The following is a 22991-nucleotide window of genomic DNA, read 5'->3' on the forward strand; positions in this document are numbered from 1 at the left end:
CCGCACTGTCACCACGCATGGGCTTTCGTCTGCCTTTTTTTTGCAGATTCTACATGTTGAATTGGCCCCATCAGCATAAGGAATCCATTTGATTGGCTATTCAACATAAGCAAATTAGTACACGAGAAAAAACAAAGCAAGCAAAGGACCCTGAGAGAACACACAGAAGGCTTTTCACATTTTTCATCTTCATCTCATCTGATAAATCCAATGCACATAGAGCTGTCAAAACTGGCCAAAAATGATGGGTAGTTTAGGGGGGCGATTCAGGTGCAGCAGCCATGGGCAGTAGGAGGAAAATAAAGTGTTTTTTTAACATTAAAGCATGTAAACAAAATACAAGTATGAACCAGAAAATGCTATATAATAGATTACCTTTATTACCACCTTGTGTAAGTAAAGTAAGTAGGAAGTAAAGTTTATTTCTATAGCACTTTTCACACAAAATTAAAAAGTGCTTCACAATAAAGTGAAATACGATGAATAAAAGACAAATAAAAAGATAAAAATACAAAGAAAAACAAACATAAAATCAGACAGCCATGAAAACCCTTGTCTAACTAAAAGCCTGTTTGAATTGCAAAGTCTTCAACTGCTTTTTAAAGGATTAACAAAATGATGTGTACCAGAAGCGACATTTCAGAGGTGTGGCAATGAATTTTTGAGGGAACATAAATGATGTTGTTGCTGTTTATTTCTTTATATTGGATGCCTTCCTGTCCAGGGCCTTGCTCAAAGCTTGCAGGATGCTCTCCTTGTTGTTTGACACGTTGTAAGCGGTCAGCTCCACGAGAGCCTCATAATCCTCTTTTGAGTAGGTCATGTTCTGGGTGGTGTACGGAGAGTTGCTGCTGCTCACATCCACCTCCCCAGCTTTCATTTCTTCCTTAGACTTACGCTTCACGCCTGTAAAGACACATGATAATCATGCAAATGGTTAAATCATGTTTTATAAAGCACACTATTATATGCAACGCAACACAAATATATTGTTCCTAATGTATGTATATATATATATATATATATATATATATATATATATATATATATATATATATATATATATATATATATATATATATATATGAAGGGTACATATGAAGGGTAAAATGCTTGAGCCATAAACTATAATGGAAAATTTCATCAGTCAGTCAATGCATCAATTACGGACATCTTAACTTGATGCATCATCAGAATAATAAAATTAATTTCAAAGTGATCGTTTAAATATTGTCCATCAGTAATCACTAATCAACATTTTGATAATAGCAATGGATCAAATGACTGTGTAATGTAAAAGGTGCTGGTAGTGCCAACCCAGAGAGAATGACCCCTCACCCTGCAGTTCCTCTGCACTTCCCCTCAGCTCCACAGAGCCTTTTGGCATCTTTTCTACAGTCCACTGAAACATATATACACATTCATACTGCCAGTCATCAATGACAGAGGGAGCACAATAAAAAGTCATATGGGAAGGTGCGAGATCCAGACGTCTACAACAAGAAAAATATTTGAAATAAGAACTGAATAAAGATGATAAAGTACAATATACAGTACAGGCCAAACGTTTGGACACACCTTCTCATTCAATGTGTTTCTTTATTTTCATGACTATTTACATTGTAGATTCTCACTGAAGGCATCAAAACTATGAATGAACACATATGGAATTATGTACTTAACAAAAAAGTGTGAAATAACTGAAAACATAGATTCTTTACATTTAGATTCTTCAAAGTAGCCACCCTTTGCTTTTTTTGATAACTCTGCAAACCCTTGGTGTTCTCTCAATGAGCTTCATGAGGTAGTCACCTGAAATGGTTTTCACTTCACAGGTGTGCTTTGTCAGGGTTAATTAGTGGAATTTTTTCCCTTATTAATAAAAAAGCAAAGTGTGGCTACTTGAATGTTTTCAGTTATTTCACACTTTTTTTGTTAAGTACATAATTCCATATGTGTTCATTCATAGTTTTGATGCCTTCAGTGAGAATCTAAAGTTCTCCGGTGAATGGCTTGATCAATCACAGAAACTGAATGACAAAGAATGTCACCGTGGAAAGTTTTTGATTGACACTGTCTCTCACGCCAACCTGAACCTAACGCTACTGTTGGATGTTTTGCTGAGTTGCCAATTAGCAAGAGAATATAAGTTGGGCTTTTATTGTGAAAGTTAAAAACTGAAGTAGTGAAGCTGTAATGCGCTGGTGTTTACAATGTGGAAAGAGTCGTTGCCGTCTGGGTTCTCGGTGGTTCGGATTACAGAGCCTCCGCTGTTTTTATTACCTGCTTATAGGCTCAACTTGGCTACACTACAGTAATGCATCCTGGTAAGAAAATAAAAATAAAATAATGTAATAGTAGCAACATTGTTGAAGTGAAATTAGCCACTTAAAATGGGTGTACCAGGGTGCTTGTAGTGTTTGAATGAGGCATTGACAAGTGGGAAATGAACCACTATCGGGGCCCTGGGATTCTCCATATCCTCGAAGATGTAGACCTCCTTCTTAGGCTCTTTTTCCAGACAGGCAAAATCAGCCCTGGGAAATGGGATGTCGTGGTCTTTACAGTAAGCAGCTGTCCTCTCCATGACCTGATAGATTAAACATGATCATAGAAAGTAATGTTAATATTTATGGAATAAACATTCTGTTTCTTCCCAGATGACGCCTCCTCCCCCTGCTTACATTGAAGATGTGCTCTGGGTCCCATGAGTAACTCAGAGTGATGATGACATCCACATATCTCTCTGGCCGCAGGACAGGCACACAGCCAATATTGATGGCATGACCAGCATCAACCAAACCCAGGGTGGAGTCACTGGGAGTCAGTTGGTTTGGGAAGGCATCTGGATGTGCATCTGGACAGAAAACAGAGAAAGAGATAATAATGAATTAATCTTCAACCAGTTGCAAGAACAGGTAGTTTTACTAGGAAACTGAAAATGAAATACGCAACACACTTGTGTTCTGTGTTCTCTGTCCTCAGTTAGTCTCACATTGCATTGCACTACACCACAGATGCATTCTGGGATAGGAGAAATGCTCTCGTTTATTAGCATTTCTTTAAACCAATCACAATGGTCTTGGGTGGCGCTAAGATCCGGATGCAGTGACGGTTGTTCTGCTAAATAGTCTCAGGAAGGAACTTGTTCTGGTGGAACATTTGTAAAGTAACAGTAACGTGAGCTATTTCAATTAGCTGGATACATGGTTAAACCTCATTGACTCTTACCAGCCTGGAACTGCAGTGTCTTTTCAGAGACTTTGCACACTAATTCCAGAATGATACTTCCCTAACTGAACGATTATTTATTCATCTTTTCGTATGAAAAGGTATCGCTTTACTGACCAATCAGAGGCTGTTTTCCTGAATGTGTAAGAGATCGATCTCTAAATGCACTGCGCCGTGATGTCTACGTGGATGTGACCCAGCGCTCTTACTGATTGCTGATGTACATCCTCATATATGTAAATTTTGCGCATTTGGATATTGGTCTCGTATTGCCAGATATCATCACAGCGCTGCAGAGAAAGGTCTGGCTACAGGAGCAATACAATACAGTAACATGAGCTATTTAAATTAGCTGGATAAATCGTTAAACCTCATTAGCTCTTACCAATGTATCCCACCAATCAGTCACAAAACTTCCCAGTTAGAGAGAAAATGCCGTAAACATATTTTTTGTAAATCCATACAATTATTCCCCTCAACAGCCTGGGACATGGGACATCTCCGTTGGACTGGAGGAGCTCGAACTGAAACCTCTAGCTACTGCACTTTCACCTAATATCTTCAAAACTGTATCTCTCCTCTGCTCTGACGGCTGTTTCTACATCCCAGAAACTGCCACTTTCTCATACTGGATACTCATGACTTTCCTTTTTTTTTGGGGGGGGGGGCAAAACGTTCTCTATGCAGGAAAAGCCCAATAGAAGACACCAGGGTCAACCTCACAAAGTTAAATATCGCCACATCTCACTGGGAGATCAGTGCTCAGAACAAAACCTTCTGGAACAGAGTCTTTGAAAGCACTTCTTATAGAGGAATTTGACAGGCTGCAAAAGGCAAGTGGCAGCAGGTGGTTTTAATCAGGAGGGGTCAGTTGTGATCACTCAAACTTTGCTAAAATGTACATGCAACTTTAACTTTGTTTACCCTACATGCATTGCAGCAAGAGGCTCAGTACTGATCCAAAGTTGTGGGTGAAAGTGCAATGTGCAAGCAACATATCAATAACAGAACGGAAGAGGGGGGTTTAGTTGATGCTTCAGTGTCAACATCTGTCAAAAGAACACAACATTTCAATAATACATTACATACATTTCATTTAGTATGTTCTTAGCTAAACATGGAAGTGTCTTTGTTTGACCATGGTAGTAATACTACAATACTGTAAAAAGGTTACTGTTATAGGTTTTGTTGTATAAACATTAAATGACTATAATGCCCTAAGAAAAAATACATGAAATGATTAGTTTGGTAATAATTTTTATTTTTCCGATGGAATGACCAAGGGAAACAATCAATTGATACAACTAACAAATATTGTGTATCCAAAGCCTGACATATCGTACACCTCTGTGCCACAGACCTCTGGTGATCAAAGAGCAAGACCATTGTAGAGACATGTTCCTTTATCATGATGAATGCAGGAAATGCCATTTATTACATATGCTCCATGGTTACCATGCAATGAAGCAAGGATGCAGCCAAAGTGTCGCTTACCGCCTGAAAAGACCATAACGCACCAGCAGCAACTCTTTTAAAATAGTCCACACAAAATGTACTATTTTACAGATATCTATTTCAGGAGATTGCTAAATCTTTAAAAACTATATATGTATATACATATATTCAGTTTTTAAAGATGTATGTCTTCAGTAGGGCTTTGCACTGAGTACCACTGACAGGGTAGGAAAGTCAGAGTATTGAAAGACAGAATCACACATTGTTGGTTTGGGTTTAATTGGTTTGGCATTCAATAGGATTTGCTTACAAGAGAATTGTAGAAACAATAGCCTTAATGTATTCTTTAATTTATATAAAGTCCAGTTATGTGTTTTTGTGCACTATAAAATAAAGTAGTACAGCTGTACCTGTTCTGCTGACATCTGGTCCAAGCCAAGGGCTCCAAGAAGGCTTGGACCCGGTAACTTGCGACCATAGCTGGGTGATGTTGATAGAAAATACACTGCTCCATATTCCTGATAAGGTTAAGAGAAACAAAAGATTGGATTACTTCATACTTGTACTGTAATACTGTGCATCAACACTGCAACAGCAACAGGGGTCTTACCCATCAGATAAGAGATGCGGACTTCTGGGAGTTTCTTGATGATATGACCAATGAAGAACTGACTCCCAAAATCCTCAGTTTGGACAAACGCCCCATACTTCGGGATGCCTACCTCGTAGGGGGTAAACTCACACCACTCTGTCAACAAAATGTGTTATTTTATTAAGCCCTATTAGAAGGGGACAAGTATTACCTGGGGACCTCTAGTAATTTGTAATTATTGTGGCTGTTGTCTGTGTCAAGTGAAAATTCCAACGCAAACTGACGACCACATTTCATCAAACACAGAGGTTGTTTGATAAGAGTAGTTCCGTGCGAATCAGCATCTTTGTTATTCAGAGTTTTATTGGCTGCATTGCCAATTATAAATGAAAGTTTTGACATATGTGGGGGATAATGTCAGTAAATTTAAGTAAAATACAGACTTAAGTTATCCCGTGTGAATGCACCACACCAAACAACAGACACCATGAGGTCCCAAGGTAATACTATTACTGTGTAAATACATAATCAATCATTGGTTCATTATTCTTTTTATTTTCAGTTATAGTTCTTTGAGGGACGTGTTTGATTGTCCTGAATCTTTAATTATGTCATCAGCCTGGTGGTAGTTAATATTATCATATGCCAACAGTTTGATAATTACATATATATATCAACTTGGCAACATTGGTTTAATTTCAGTTTCACATGATCAAACCTGCAGTTGTGTAAATATTGAATACGCTGTATATGTTCTTGGTCTTCAGTCACCTTGCACAATATTTTCAGGATTACATGGTCAGCTTTTAAAATAATTTAAATACAAATAAAAAGTATCTTAAAATATAAAAAATATTTACCAGCTTCAGATTCACAGCCCTTTAATTCATTTTTCATATTGACAGCAGTGTATATGGGTAAAGGGTTTTGGCCGTCCTTCACTGCTCTCTGCTGTGCAGACAGGGTACTGGTGTTTTTCTGTGATTTCAACCACATGCAATAAATATTATTGGAAATATTAAAAAAACAAAAACAATTATGATGCAAAAAGTTATCAAAGTGGTATACAGTATAATTTAAAGTGATCACGGAAAGTGTTCAGCTGCTAACCTTCCCAAAGACAATATGCTCAAAGATCAGGCCCACCATGTCAATGAGTGACACAGTGTAACCATCTTGCTCTTTCTCAGCCATTTCTTCACTGTAGTACTGCAGTTTCTCAAGAGAGAAGGCACTCAGGGTGCTCTTGGTCATTTGTTTCTTTGTTGCTGAGATGATTCTGTCTATGTCCTCTGACCAGTTAGCTTCCTGATACAGAGTAGACATAGCCCTGTTCACATGGGGAAAATAATGTTTACAGGGGTACAATGATTAAAAGCAATTCATAAACCCAGCAAACTTACTTAGACATAACACATAGCTTTGCCAGCAGTTGCTTAACAAGTGTGGCTTTTACGACAGCAGTAGAACATAAACAGGTCATGCCCTTTATTCACAGCCCCACTGCCCTGTTTCCTAGTATTTCATTATTTACTTTCTATAAGGAACAGCCCAAAACTTAAGGGATTGTCTGTCTCTGCCTGTCACTGTAAAACAAGCAGATTGATATCAGGATACTGTGACTGGTGTGACACTGGTTCACTCACCATGTGGATCCAGAAACACCAGTGATGTAACTGGCAGCATCCAGGACCCCTATATCCTTCAGGCCTCTCAGACCACCCAGCAGGCCTACCATTGCTCTGGCCCCTCCCCCGGAAGCCACCACTGCTACGGTCGGCACCTGAACAGAGAATGCAGAGGTTTTGTTCTAGCAGCTCTGTGAGGCTGTACTTCGACTAAGGCTACATCCGCACTAATACGTTTTGGTTTAAAAGCGAATATCTATGTTTAAGAATCATGTCCAAACTTCTCTGGCATTTCCGAGCCCCTAAAATGGAGACATTTGGAAACACTGCTGCCCCCGTTTTGGTTTGAAAACTCCGGGGTTGCTTTGTTGTCAGGACTGGCACAAACGGAGACCTTTGGAAACCATGATGCACGTCAGTCAGTCCTATTGGTTAGGTAGCTTACAGACCGTTCAGTAACAGTTCCATTTCGTCATCGTTCTGAGCAAATAAATACCTGCTCTTACTTTTCACCATTGTTGTTCTTTCTCCAAAGTATTTTCTGTAAATGTCAACATATATAGCCATGATTTTCAAAGGCAGAGTAACGTCGGTCAATCTTGCCAGTGTATGTGAATGGTCATGGGATATGTGTTGTCAGACGTGTTCATTTTGAGTTCATTTCTGATACAGAGCCTCAAGGCTTGTGTGGATGGAGATCAATTTAGTTAAAAAATGTAGTAGTGTAGATGCTAATGTCACCATGCTAAAAATGGCAATATTACCATGTTGATATTAAAGTAGTTACGAGGAACTTTTAAATGTTTCTTAAACTGTTTAATTTCTCATCAGATGATCATTAATAACCAAATGAGACTAAAATTTAAAGGAACTGTAGTGAATGTGACATACATAATTCACCTTATTTGTTAAATGTGGTTCTACACACTGTTGATTATTAACGCAGCACCTTGTTGTTAATACGGTTCTACATGCAGTGATAAATGTAATACATATACATGTTAGTAATTTACTGTCTTTACTCACTGCATGTTATTATGACTGATCAGGGACTGTGGCCCCTTTAAATGTTCTGAATGCGTGATGACGTTAGACGCTGGTCAGTGACTTTTTTCCTTGTGGAGTTGTCTTCTTGCAAAAAATAAACGACACACGCACTCGTGTGCTAAACGTGAGAAATTGCCTCTGTTAAATATACTTCAATTTCCACACTGGTGACCCCGACGTTAGTCTGCTGGACGCATCCAGAGACACGAAACGATCATGACCGCTAACGCTGTTACCCTGAAACTCCCCGAATTCTGGGAATCGTCGGCATCGGCATGGTTCGCCCAGACTGAAGCGCAGTTTGCTCTGCGTGAGATCACCGCGGACACAACAAAGTACTACTACGTTGTGTCGGCTCTCGGAAATTCAACGGCATCTAGAGTGGTGAGCCTTCTAAAAACTCCTCCGGCAACTGAGAAGTACACGACGCTCAAAGCCCACCTGTTGAAAACGTTTGAACTGTCGGACGCTGAGAGAGCCAGCAGGCTTTTCTCCCTTCAAGGACTGGGTGACAGCAAACCGTCTGAGCTCATGGACCGTATGCTGGATCTCTTGGGTGAGCACAGACCAGATTTTCTGTTCATCCAGCTTTTCCTGCGTCAGCTGCCTTCCCAAGTGAGAGCTGCACTAGCCAACACCACAATCACTGACTGTCGGAAACTGGCTGAAGAGGCTGATAAATTTTTCCTGGCGAGTCAGGGAAGTTGTGTGGCCGCGCTTTTTCCCGCGCACATCGCTCCTCTGGCGCCGGACGACTCCACCCTTCTTGCTGCAACAACTTCTCGTCGGCAGCAGTCTTCTGCCCCCCAACTGTCTTCAGGCTTGTGTTTTTACCATGCAAAGTTTGGAACCAAGGCTAACAAATGCCGTTCGCCATGCAGTTTCGGCGGGTCAGGAAACGGCAGAGCCGGCGCTCAGTAGTGGCCATGAGCGTCGGCCGCGTTGGCAGGCTGCTTTTCATCCGTGACAGCATCTCCGGACGGCGTTTTCTGTGCGACACGGGAGCACAGAGGAGCGTCCTACCTGCTTCCCGTTTGGACATGTTGACCGGCAGCCACGGCCCCCCTATGGAAGCTGCTAATGGTAGCCCCATCCGCACATACGGGACAAGGTACGTTGAATTGTGTTTCGAAGGACAGCGGTTTGGCTGGGACTTTGTTACAGCAAAAGTTGCCATTCCCCTCCTCGGCTCCGATTTTTTATGTGCACATGGGCTGTTAGTGGATGTAAAGAACCGCCGTTTGATCGACGCCGTCACGTTCTGTTCTTATACGTGCACGCTCGGCGGGGCTGACTCCATAAGACTGTCTAGCATGCTCTCAGCCTCAGATGTTTTCCACCGTCTGCTTGCCGGTTTCCCAACCCTCACTCAGCCCACTTTCTCTGCATCTGCTGTGAAGCATGGTGTGGAGCACCATCTCACCACTGCTGGTCCGCCTGTCTACGCCCGTGCTCGGCGCCTCGACCCGACCAAGCTTGCCGTGGCAAAGGCTGAGTTCGCGAATATGGAACGCCTGGGCATTATCCGCCGATCCGACAACCCGTGGGCGTCCCCCCTCCACCTCGTCCCCAAACCTGGCGGCGGCTGGCGCCCCTGTGGGGACTACCGGCGGCTTAATGAGGCAACGACGCCTGACCGCTACCCAGTCCCGAACATACAGGATTTTTCAGCGCATCTGGCTGGTAAGGTGATTTTTTCCAAAGTGGACCTCGTCCGGGGATATCATCAGGTGCCTGTACACCCACTGGATGTTCCCAAAACGGCAGTGATCACGCCGTTTGGTCTTTTTGAGTTCCTGCGCATGCCGTTCGGCCTTAAAAACGCAGCTCAATCTTTTCAACGCCTCATGGACTCTGTTTTGCGGGACCTGCCTTTTCTTTTTGTGTACTTGGATGACATCCTGGTAGCGAGCACGTCCACGTCTCAGCACCTGGCACACCTCCACACACTGTTTGAGCGGCTTAGCCAACATGGGCTGATTGTCAACCCTGCCAAGTGCCAGTTTGGTCTCTCCACCATTGACTTCCTGGGACACAGAGTCACTAAAGAGCGGTGCAGTTCCTCTTCCATCAAAGGTGGAGCGGTGGCGCGATTCCACAGCCCGCTCACTGCGTTCAAATCCCGGAGGTTGTCGGCATGGTGAATTTTTACCACCGCTTTCATCCCTCGAGCCGCTCGAGCTCATGCAGCCCTTGCACGAAGGCGTTGAAAGGTAAAACCCAAACACGCTGTGGACTGGACTGAGAGCAGGGACAAGGCGGCTTTGCTGCCACTAAGGCAGCCCTGGCAAGCCTCCATGCTGGCGCATCCTTCTACGGCCTCCATCGCCACCACCTCAGACGCCTCGGACTACGCTGTTGGTGCTGTCTCACGGGGTGGGGTGCGGCAGCCGGCGTTCGCTTCGGCTTTCTTCAGCCGGCCAGTGGCGGAGCGGAAAGGGAACAGCACTTCGACCGGAGCTGCTGGGTCTCTACCACCGCGATCAGACACTTTTGTTCCCTCCGGAAAGGTCGACACTTCACTGCTTTTGTGGACCACAAAGCGCCTGACTTTGCGATGGCAAAGGTGGAGCTGGGTCCCGCTCCCCCGCGCAACGTCCATCTGTCCTACATTTTCAGAGTTCACTACGGACTTGCAGCACGCGTTGCGGTAAGGACAACCACGTGGCGGACTGCCTGTCGCGGGCTGTGGCAGGAGCTGTCCATCTTGGTTTGGATTACACCCGCATAGCAACGGATCAAACTGCGGACCCGGACGTGCAACGCCTGAGGACCTCGACTACGGGGCTGCAGGTCGAGGAAGTGGTTTTTGGCGATGCCGGCGCCACACTCCTGTGTGACGTCTCCACAGGCAGTCCTCGGCCTCTCGTTCCCACGGGATGGAGACGACAAGTTTTTGATGCCGTCCATGGTCTCTCCCACCCGGGTTCGAAAGCCTCACAGAGACTGGTTGCAGCAAAGTTTGTTTGGCACGGCCTCAAGAAGGATGTTAGGGCCTGGGCTAACACCTGTGTTGAGTGCCAACGGGCCAAAGTACACCGCCACACTAAAGCCCCGTTGGAGTTTTTCCCGGTTCCGGAGAGACGCTTTGACCATGTCATTGTGGACCTGGTTGGTCCCCTACCCTCCTCCCATGGGTTCACATACCTGTTAACCATGGTTGACAGGACCACCCGCTGGCCTGAGGCTGTGCCACTGACATCAGTGGCGTCTGTCGACATGACACGGGCATTTATCAGCACCTGGGTCGCCCGTTTCGGCACTCCTTCGGACATATCCTCTGACCGTGGCGCGCAGTTCACGTCTGAGCTGTGGAACGCTGTTGCACACAGCCTCGGAGTGAACCTCCACCGCACGACCGCATATCACCCGCAGGCTAATGGGCTCTGTGAACGTTTTCACAGGTCGATGAAGGCGCCGCGCGCGGGCCAGCCTTAGCGACACAGCAACTGGGTCGACAAGCTCCCATGGGTCATGCTGGGCATCAGGACTGCGCCGAAGGAGGACCTTCAATCCTCTTCCGCGGAACTTGTTTATGGACAGCCGCTGCGGGTTCCAGGGGATTTTGTCCCTGGCACCACGGTTCCTTGGTCTGCTACACTCCAGCGGTCTACTCTGCTGGACAATGCAAGGCTTTTCGCACCTGTCCCCACTTCCCATCACGGCCTCCCTCAGTCACACGTCCCCGCCGGGCTTCAGACGGCCGACTATGTTTTCATTCGCCAGGATGCCCACAGGGGACCGCTACGCCCGCCCTACGAGGGCCCATTCCGCGTTCTGGAGTCAGGGGACAAACATTTTGTGGTGGACAGGGGCGGTAAAGCGGAGCGCCTCTCCATTGACCGCCTTAAACCAGCTCACTTGGACGTGGCCAGGCCCATCGACCTGGCTCGGCCCCCACGACGCGGACGGCCTCCGGCCCTGTCCCCACCCCCCGTTGCCCCCTCTCCCGGGCCTCTCACACTACATGCCCCGCACCCGTGTCAGGACGGGAAGCCGGCCACAGTGGGGCCTCCCCAACCTCCGGTGCAGCGCACCCGTTGTGGTCGGTTAATACGGCCACCTCCCCCCGTATTTACTGTTTTTTTTGTATTTTCTGAATTTTGGGGGACGTGTGTAGTGAATGTGACATACATAATTCACCTTATTTGTTAAATGTGGTTCTACACACTGTTGATTATTAACGCAGCACCTTGTTGTTAATACGGTTCTACATGCAGTGATAAATGTAATACATATACATGTTAGTAATTTACTGTCTTTACTCACTGCATGTTATTATGACTGATCAGGGACTGCGGCCCCTTTAAATGTTCTGAATGCGTGATGACGTTAGACGCTGGTCAGTGACTTTTTTCCTTGTGGAGTTGTCTTCTTGCAAAAAATAAACGACACACGCACTCGTGTGCTAAACGTGAGAAATTGCCTCTGTTAAATATACTTCAATTTCCACAGAACGCTATTTTTATGAAGTTTTTATTAATGCTTCTGCCCGGGTCCGATGTTTCCGTGAAGTCACAAAATGGTTTACGGCAGGCAGACGGTGCTACAGTCACACATTCTGATGGGTCACAGATTTAGGTGTAACACCGGCTTTCAACAGGTGGAGACAATTAATGTTAAGGATTCAAACCTGAGCCTGAATCATCCCTCTTCCTCCTAGACAGGTATATATGTCTATTTCATTAATAAATAATGGTTTCAAAATCATGGTTGAACGATCAGTAGCTGACATTAAATTACATCCCACTTCCGTTTTTATTTATTTTCAGTCCGTGTTTGTGTTGGCCTACTTTTTTCTTTTTGTCCCAATGTAGCTGGGTTCCATGAAATGCGCTATATTAATCTAAGTTATTATTACACTGGTTGCTACAACAATCTCTTAATGCTTTGGCTCGTGTACAGTGACAGTGATAACTGTTGATCTCACGAGACATCCAGAGTAGGTTGAGTTACCGAATGCAACACTTGAAATGCAACGATGCATCTGGAACTTATTCTCTTATTGTAAATGAATGATTTTCTGTCTGAGCAAAACATTTATCGTGACTATATGATCCCCCCGTAACGCTAACTCAGTAATCTACAGTGTGTAATACAGCACCGTAAAGAAACGATCTTTATGACAGCAGGTGTGGTAAAAACAGTCCAAAGGGGCCCCTAGAATCAACATACACTGAAAGTTACATATAGCCACTTAAACATAGTATGCTTTTTGCTATTTAGCACAAAACACAAAGTACAGCGGAGGCTGATGGAAATGTCTTAGTTTATTTGATTTCATTTATTTGAGGTATTTGGCAATAAAGCAAAGTTTTGGACGTATTGAAATTTCGAACTGATGACAGACGAAATACCTAGATAAGAAGTTACCAAAGTTATTTCATTGTATCCTGTGGGGAACATTAATAACTATACCTAAATTCATCCATCTGACTGAAGTACCAACATTGCCATCCGTAGAGCCAAAGCAATCGCACTGCTAAAAATCACATAGGTTGTCATTCAACTTATAATTTGACTATACTGTATTATATTAAGGGATACAAGACATGGTATAGATGTATGAATAGGCATGTATTTCCTGTTGCGTAGTCTGGATCGGCGACAGTTCATTTACTGGATAATCACCACCTAATGTTACGCCGGATGTCCCTTGCCTTGCAAACTTTGTCCATTTCTGGACAACAAAAATCGTTGAGCTAGCAAGCTACACACTGAAAAGTTCTTTTGGGGAATGACTGTAAAGATTTACAAAGAATATGTTTAGGGCATTTCCTCTCTAACTGGGACGTTTTGGGACTGATTGGTGGGATTGCTATGGACGAAGTACACACGGAGATACACTGGTAAGAGCCAAAGAGGTTTAACCATGAATCAGCTAATTTAAATAGCTCACGTTACTGTATTGTGTCAACAGTTAACTTAATTTAATATTGTATGTGGCATTTTCTTTTCCAGGGTACAAATGTTCCACCAAAACAAGTTATTTCCCGAGACTATGCTTCCAGAGCTATGCTTGTGATTGGTTTAAAGAAATGCAAACAACCCAGAAAGTTTTTTCTCCTATCCTGAAATGTATGTGTGGTGTCTGACGAAAGTGATAATATAAACAAACTGTTTTGACTACATAAGGACCGTGTCAAGAGTCTGTACATGTGTATTACATGTCATAGTGCTTGTAACTGTTGGTCTTGACTTCTGGACATATTTTTAGCCCACTTGCATATATATTTTGTATTTATTAGCAAAATATTTTGCAAATTGATATTGGGTAGGGGGTGGAAGAGTGTACAAGGACAAAAGTACAAAAGTAACAATGTAAGTAATTGCACTTTACCTTTTTTGTTTCAGGTGGAGAGCCAAGGCCTAAAATCTTCTGCAAAGCCTGTGCCACTACAACTTTTCTCTTCTTCAGATACTCTTTCTCCTGAGTTGGGATGTCAACGTCCAGACGTACTGCAAGACGTTCCTCCTCGCTGTGGATTTCCAAGGTAAAAGCAAGTGTAACATAACACAAAGCTAAAAAGCAGTCTTTCACTGACCTCTTCTGGTTAAGAGATTTTGCACCCCTGAGCACTCACAGCATCCATTTTTTTATATATATATTTTTAATATACATTTGGTCTGGGGCTGTTTTCATGGTTGGGTCAAGGCTTGTCTGGTCTGGTGTTTGATACTGCTGGCTGTAAATCAAATTGCCCCTTGGAGATAATAAAATGTCCTCCACCTTGAGGCCCCTTAGTTTCAATGAGGGAAATCTTAATGCTTATTCCCACAATGATATTTTAGACAAACGTTTTCTTAAAACTTGGTTGGAATTGTTGGAACCATTTGGCTTTACTGTTTCAACATATCAATGCCGGGTCTATAAATATGTGGTTTTCCATTTTTGTGTGGAAGAACTTGACTGGCCCATCCAGAGACCTGACCTCAGCCCCATTCAACACCTTTGGGATGAACTGGACCAACATCTGTGCTGGACCTCACTAATGCTCTTGTGGCTGTATGGGAGCCAATCCCCACAGCCAGGTTACATAATCTGATGGAAAACATTCCCAGTGAAGGCTGAATGCCCATGGCTTTGGAATCAACAATCACAATGTATGTGTAATAATTGGGTGTCCATATACTTTTGATTGTACTGTAAAGTGGAAGTATGAAAGCATCTTACCCGTTATATGTTTCCATGTCTAAATCCACTGTGTCCTGTGAAGGGAAAATGACGCACACTATGAAAAATAGGACCGGACACGCTTAACTCATGGAGACACTTAGAAAGCTTTAAAGGTTGGGTGCTGGATCAAAACCCTCAAATGGCCATTCTAGGAACTGCAGTTTTTGACACTTCCAACAAAAAACTCTGGACATACTGCGTCTTTAGTAAATGCAAATGGAAACATTTAGTTTGTTATTATGGTGCTAAAATAGTCTCATAAGAATTTGCAACTCATATGCACAAATGAATGCATGTTTACGGATACTAATCACTCACTGCCTTCATTTGTGCATTGTGTTTAATGAGTTGCAAATTCTTATGAGAGTTTTTTAGCACCATAGTTATTGTTTTGGCTTAACGTTTAACATGAGGAAATGTTGATAGCACAAGGCTGAGTGTTAAACACAAAATGTTCCACTTCCTTGCACTTCTGCGTTGGCTTCATTTTTCAGCACCGGAGAGTACAGCCCTGCCACCATTACAAAATATAAAGAAAAGAAGAAGGCTCTTTGCTATTTTGGAAGAAAAGGGACCAGTTAATCACACAACTAAGTTCTTACCTGATTAACAACAAGGGACACTTTGCGTGCTCGTTCCTCTGGTAGTGGCTGGAGTTTTATAGACGTTTCCAATGGAGCAAAGGTTTCATAAGAGGGCTGAAAGACAAAGAGAAAATAACATGCCATGTTTTACATTCTGTAAGATTCTGATGAGGCCTGTTAACTTGTGGCAGTTATTGTAGAAGAACGCTATACATTCCTTAAAAAGAATATCATAAGGGTGAAGGTTTCATGCTTCTCTTTTTTTATTTGATTCCCTCCTTCCTTCCCTAAGTAGTTTATTAAGAACTGCTTCCACTGATAAAATATGTGGCATCTCTCTGTCAAACACGTCAAACAAAAATAAAAATAAAACTCACTGCCACTCCTAGTTCTGTCTCCAAGTCTCTGTTGATGTAGAAACGCAGTTTTGGGGTTTCCTTTGCATTAAGTGTGTGATTCTCCTGATAGGCACCCCTCAGTTTCAGCACCTTGTCCCTGGTATCTGGTGTGAAAAATGTTATTTGCAAGCTAAATATTTCATGTTAATTTGTGAAAACTGATGTTGCTTGAGGAGTCAAAATACAACTAGGTAATAATTGTGTCCTGATGATGACTTCTCCAAGGATTCTTGATTTCTGTTATTTGTTGTCTGTCCCCACTGTGTTCTCCGGCTCGTCACTAACTTTGATAGTTTTCCGAGCTCTTTGGCTAAAAAAAACTGCCTGCTTGAGTTACTGTTCGTAAGAAAACCTATAGGGTTAGGATGCTGACACGCTCGGTACGACCAAAGTCGAGTGTTAATTCACTGTGGGTTCATTACTACTAGTCTTTCACATTACACATAGTCATTTGACCCATTGTTAATATAATAATATTGATTAAAATGTAATGTTGGCCTTCAATTAGTTATTTTTTCTACATTCTTAGTATAGTTTATTGGCAGTACAATCCTTCATATCTGTGAAGGTGTTCTGAATCCATCTTTCAAATTATTGAAAGTGAAAGCCTGAAGTCATTTATGGACTTATCGGATTGGACAGAATAGTAGCCTACATACGGTCATTGCTGCGTAGCTTGTTAACATCAATATCCAGTGCAGAGAACGGGGCAGCCTGGAAGACACAAACAGAGATCAATTCCTTTGGTTAGGGTCATCAAAATAAGATACATTCCCAATTCATCATAATTGTCTGCACAAGCTCCAGGGCCTGCCTGCTCTGTGTTGTGAGGCAGCACAATGTCATATACAGTAACTCTCTTATAAGACCTTGCTCAACTGCACTGCTTCATTTCCATGTCACATATTGGCTGTCATTGAAATCTATGGGATCGTGTTATGGCACGGTGGGTCAGTGGTTAGCACTGCTGCCTTACAGCAAGTAAACACTGCAGAGTTGGATCCCCGGTCCAGGCAGGGTCTTTCTGTGTGGAGTTTGCATGTTCTTCCTGTGTCTGCGTGGGTTTCCTCCGGGTGCTCTGGGTTCCTCCCACCATAAAGACATGCATGCTAGGTAACTAGGACTACAGTTGAAAATTAGCAGACTGGCTAACACTGGCACATTTACAGAAATGTTGATTAAGGTGCATTGTCCTAAACAATAAATACTTTAGATGGCTGTTTCTATTGATTAAATGTGTAATTTCATCACTTTACCAAATCATTGAGGACAATACATCTTTCAGAGACTGAGTATCAATAGTGGCTATTTCTTATACTCTACAGTAATAGATGTTTATAATTTACTGTAATAGATTTTATTTTTTATTTTCTTAATTTCTTATACTCTAATAGATTTCATTTTGGTTTACATGTATTTTGTGTAATATTTACAGTATTTTGGTTTTCAGCAAGAGTTTGAAAATAAGAATCAATGGAATCAATAAAATTTGCATCAAAGCATTTCTTAATCTGGATCTAATTCTTTGCAAGAAGGCAAATTTGACAACAAATGGCTCTGGCATGAAAGCTACGTACAGTAATACGCTACAATAGAGATAAATAGATAGAGATACTTTATTTATCCCAAAGGAAATGAAGGTGTCCAATAGCTTATACACAACATACATCCACATAGGCACATATGACATATGACATCCAAGCACACACACTACATAAATACAAAGAAATATATCAATAGTGTGCCCTTACAGTAAAGTTTGGTTGTAGCATGTTTGAAGGAGCAGTGTCAAAAAAATGCAGAAAGGTGCAATGGTATCATAGTGCAAGATAGCATCAGTGCAAATTCTATATCTATTCAAGTACAACAGGCAACACAATATATCAAAAATAGAATAATCATTACTTAACTATACATAGACACTAGTAAAAGACTAGTAGAAAAGTTTAAGTTACGTAAAGTTGAAAACTGTCCATACAGAACAAAAAGGACAGCATGGTGTATTGACCATACATGCAAGCTAGCAAAACATGACAAGCAATGGTGCACTGACTCACACTGAGTGCTGTATTTTGTTGTCCACTGTGTAATGGTTGATTGGAAGAGCTCATACACTTGTTTGCAAGTTGTGTTGTTTGATGGCAAAATTTGCTTTTGTTGCATATTTTAAATGTTTTGGCACAGTTAGAGCCTTTTGCAAACTAAATGTGTCATTTTGACCATGCGTGGCACTGTTTCGGCCTGTGTGTTAACTGTTTTGAAAAATTTGGAGTTTGAGTTGACTGCTGCGTCAAAGCAATCAAGAAAAACTGTAAGCAGAACAATTCAAACACAAGATCCACTTTTGTCTGCTCTGAGAGGGAACTGTGTAATCTATTACTTCAGCCAATCATGCTTTCCTGTAAGATCTTCTCACAGTCAGACAGCAAACATTTTTAATCAAAATCTAATTGTCTTACTATTATTGTTATTATTGGATAACTGCTGCTAACTTGTCCCTTGTCTTGCCCGTTGTCAGATGGCCAGCTTTGCATGGCCTGGGTATGTATAGAATATTTTTAGTATTTTATAACAATCTGCTATGATCTTCTATAGTTGTGTCTTACAACAGTGTTCTGCATGGCCTATGTGTTTGTTGCATGATGTTAGCCTTAGGCAGTATCACGGTATACCAGGGGTTTTATTAATCCAGAAGGATTTGTGAAATTAGTGTTTAACAAATATATATTTAGATAGATAGATATTTAGAGTAAACAACCAACACACATAGACAGACAGTATATATATATATATATATATATATATATATATATATATATATATATATATATATATATATATATATATATATATATATATATATATATATATATATATATATATACACATATATACATACATATATACATACACACACACACACACACACACAGTACAGGCTAAAGGTTTGGACACACCTTCTCATTCAATGAGTTTCCTTTTTATTTTCATGACTATTTACATTGTAGATTCTCACTGAAGGCATCAAAACTATAAATGAACACATATGGAATTATGTACTTAACAAAAAAGTGTGAAATAACTGAAAACATGTCTTATATTCTAGTTTCTTCAAAGTAGCCACCCTTTGCTCTGATTACTGCTTTGCACACTCTTGGCATTCTCTTGATGAGCTTCAAGAGGTAGTAAAATGGTTTTCCAACAGTCTTGAAGGAGTTCCCAGAGATGCTTAGCACTTGTTGGCCCTTTTGCCTTCACTCTGCGGTCCAGCTCACCCCAAACCATCTCGATTGGGTTCAGGTCCGGTGACTGTGGAAGCCAGGTCATCTGGCGCAGCACTCCATCACTCTCCTTCGTCAAATAGCCCTTACACAGCCTGGAGGTGTGTTTGGGGTCATTGTCCTGTTGAAAAATAAATGATGGTCCAACTAAACGCAAACCAGATGGGATGGCATGTCGCTGCAGGATGCTGTGGTACCCATGCTGGTTCAGTATGCCTTCAATTTTGAATAAATCCCCAACAGTGTCACCAGCAAAGCACCCCCACACCATCACACCTCCTCCTCCATGCTTCACGGTGGGAACCAGGCATGTAGAATCCATCCGTTCACCTTTTCTGCGTCGCACAAAGACACGGCGGTTGGAACCAAAGATCTCAAATTTGGACTCATCAGACCAAAGCACAGATTTCCACTGGTCTAATGTCCATTCCTTGTGTTTCTTGGCCCAAACAAATCTCTTCTGCTTGTTGCCTCTCCTTAGCAGTGGTTTCCTAGCAGCCATTTGACCATAAAGACCTGATTTGCGCAGTCTCCTCTTAACAGTTGTTCTAGAGATGAGTCTGCTGCTAGAACTCTGTGTGGCATTCATCTGGTCTCTAATCTGAGCTGCTGTTAACTTGCGATTTCTGAGGCTGGTGACTCGGATGAACATATCCTCAGCAGCAGAGGTGACTCTTGGTCTTCCTTTCCTGGGGCGGTCCTCATGTGAGCCAGTTTCGTTGTAGCGCTTGATGGTTTTTTGCGACTGCACTTGGGGACACATTCAAAGTTTTTGCAATTTTCCAGACTGACTGACCTTCATTTTTGTTAAAGTAATGATGGCCACTCGTTTCTCTTTACTTAGCCAACTGATTCTTGCCATAATATGAATTCTAACAGTTGTCCAATAGGGCTGTCAGCTGTGTATCAACCTGACTTCTGCACAACACAACTGATGGTCCCAACCCCATTAATAAGGGAAAAAATCCACTAATTAACCCTGACAAGGCACACCTGTGAAGTAAAAACCATTTCAGGTGACTACCTCATGAAGCTCATTGAGAGAACACCAAGGGTTTGCAGCGCTATCAAAAAAGCAAAGGGTGGCTACTTTGAGGAATCTAAAATATAAGACGTTTTCAGTTATTTCACACTTTTTTGTTAAGTACATAATTCCATATGTGTTCATTCATAGATGCCTTCAGTGAGAATCTACAATGTAAATAGTCATGAAAATAAAGGAAACCCGTTGAATGAGGTGTGTCCAAACTTTTGGCCTGTACTGTATATACACACACACTGTATATGTAACCCCCGTACAATGTGGCAGGGTGTAAAGAACATTACTGGCTACAAACAGAGCAATAGTAACCACACCTCAACTGACTCCTCTCTCCCAGACCAGCTAAACACCTTCTTCGCCCGCTTTGAAGACTCCAGCTCCAGCTCCAACAGGGGACCGGACCCACATACAAGCACCACCTCCTCAGAGAGTGACCAGCCACTCACTCTTCTGACCTACCAGGTAAAGAGAGCACTACACAACATCAACTGCAATAAAGCAACGGGGCCTGATGGAGTTCCAGGACGAGTGCTGAAGGAATGCTCTGACCAGCTCGCTCCAGTATTCACACGCATTTTCAACCTGTCACTACAGCAAGCCATAGTCCCCACCTGTCTGAAAACCGCCACTATAATCCCTGTACCAAAAAACCTCAGCCATCACAAGCCTGAATGATTACCGGCCAGTGGCTCTCACACCAGTGATCATGAAATGCTTTGAGAGACTGGTACTGCCCCACATCAAGGCCCGCATCCCTCCTGACCTCGATCAACATCAATTTGCATACAGGACCAACAGATCCACTGATGATGCTATCTCCGTAGCACTGCACACAGCCCTCACACACCTGGAAACCCCCAACAGCTATGTTAGGATGCTATTTATTGACTACAGCTCTGCATTCAACTCCATCAACCCAGACAAATTAATTAACAAACTGCAAACACTGGGTCTGGGAGACCTTCTCTGCCAGTGGATTAAAGACTTCCTCACCAATAGACCCCAGCGTGTCAGGATCAGCCATCACACCTCCTCTAGCATTATTGGTATATGGTACCACAGTGTGTTCCAACAATACTTTTATACAAACAGAGGGGGTTGTTAGTAATCCAGACAAGTGTGAACACCTGTGGGAATTGGTAGCACCAACTTTCAAAGCTTGATCAACCTCCATTGCTGCAGAACAGCTTTACGTTGTTAACCCATTTCTTGTTCCCTGAAAAAGGCCTTTTTGTAAAATACTGAAATGTACATCATTTTTCAGTTTTGGGTAACCTTACTTTTTTTTTTAACCTCAGGCAGTTCACCACTTACCTTTGTTCCATTTCAAGCTATTCATTGGACTTGAACTGCTAAAATTTCAATAAAAAACTAAAACAATTTGGGCGTTCTAAAACTTTTGACCAGTAGTGTATATATATAAAATATAATGATATTAATGATATTATGAGAAATTACAGTATAATAGTGAAATAATTGGCCGTGATAATTACTATTTCGCCGAACTTATGCCGTAGTGGTGGCCGGACCGCCGACATGGCTTCTCATATTCCAAGTTGGTAATCTTCCAAACTTTTTCAGGGTTTCAGCCAACATGGAGGATGGAGTAGTGATGTAACACTGTATTTATGTACATGCTGATGCCTTGTCAGAAATCTTACCACAAGGATGCCATTAGTGAGATATTCACAGGGGGGGTCCTCTCTACAAAAAGACACAGTATTTATTTAGGACCAAGATCAGATGGTAAATTAGAAGAATTATGGAAGAGCAAAATTAAGTAAAAAAAAGCTATATACAGTTACCTCTGAAGAAGCTCAAACGCTACGAGAAGTTTTTCATCCTATAAAAGAGTGGACAAGGTACACTTACTCATGTACTCTACTTTACTACAATTTTGAGGTACTTTTCCTTGACAAGAGTATTTCCATTTTCTACTTAAACTTGTACTACACTACAATTCAAATGTACTTTTTACACCACCGCATTTATTGAATCCCTTTTTATTAGTTACTTTGCAGATTCAGATAAGTCATATCAAAAATAATCCACCAATGAATGATGATGTTTAATCATGGATAAACATAACACTTTATTGATCCCTTGGTGAAATTCACAGCAATATTTATATTAAAAAATACCAGCTGCAACATTAAAGTTATGCTCATATTAATTCATTCATCATTAGAATTCAATAATATAATATGCTATAAAAACTCAGCTTTCGGTGGGTGATCCCCAAATTTGTTCCAGAGCAATGTATAAAGAGATAATTTGGCCCTAACGTGGAAATATTTCTCAAATCATCTTGTGAAAACATACCTACACTCAATTGTTTTGGTGCTTAAGATGAGTTAACAAAAGTATTGGATTCAGAAAAGTAGCGTAATATATATGAATAAAACACAATTTTGTAATACCGCTTTTTGAGTAGGAGTGTTGTCAAACATGGCTTGGACTCGCCGGTGTGTCTTTTGTCCTCAGAGGGTTAAGATAAGCAAGAACATGACACACACGGACACAAGTACAGATGCATCAGTCCTAATCCAAGATGAG

At 42.0% G+C, this 22991-nt stretch overlaps 1 protein-coding gene across 1 annotated transcript in view; it reads right to left on the reverse strand.

Moving 5' to 3' along the window:
* Nucleotides 1-676: 676 nt before the first annotated feature.
* pla2g4f.1 (phospholipase A2, group IVF, tandem duplicate 1) overlaps nucleotides 677-22991 on the reverse strand; it is a 45154-nt gene continuing 22839 nt past the window's right edge. The window contains exons 6-21 of the mRNA XM_039783516.1: nucleotides 22241-22278; nucleotides 22097-22139; nucleotides 16772-16826; nucleotides 16092-16216; nucleotides 15733-15828; nucleotides 15128-15162; nucleotides 14294-14432; nucleotides 6925-7061; nucleotides 6389-6608; nucleotides 6139-6256; nucleotides 5297-5434; nucleotides 5097-5204; nucleotides 4243-4280; nucleotides 2685-2867; nucleotides 2404-2590; nucleotides 677-906 (exon numbers count right to left, since the gene is read on the reverse strand). Coding sequence (XP_039639450.1) covers nucleotides 692-906; nucleotides 2404-2590; nucleotides 2685-2867; nucleotides 4243-4280; nucleotides 5097-5204; nucleotides 5297-5434; nucleotides 6139-6256; nucleotides 6389-6608; nucleotides 6925-7061; nucleotides 14294-14432; nucleotides 15128-15162; nucleotides 15733-15828; nucleotides 16092-16216; nucleotides 16772-16826; nucleotides 22097-22139; nucleotides 22241-22278 — 1875 coding nt within the window. The 3' untranslated portion in view covers nucleotides 677-691. The remainder of the gene's footprint in view (nucleotides 907-2403; nucleotides 2591-2684; nucleotides 2868-4242; nucleotides 4281-5096; nucleotides 5205-5296; nucleotides 5435-6138; nucleotides 6257-6388; nucleotides 6609-6924; nucleotides 7062-14293; nucleotides 14433-15127; nucleotides 15163-15732; nucleotides 15829-16091; nucleotides 16217-16771; nucleotides 16827-22096; nucleotides 22140-22240; nucleotides 22279-22991) is intronic.

Source organism: Perca fluviatilis, chromosome 19 (genome assembly GCF_010015445.1).
Source record: "Perca fluviatilis chromosome 19, GENO_Pfluv_1.0, whole genome shotgun sequence".
In the NCBI taxonomy this organism is placed as follows: domain Eukaryota; kingdom Metazoa; phylum Chordata; class Actinopteri; order Perciformes; family Percidae; genus Perca; species Perca fluviatilis.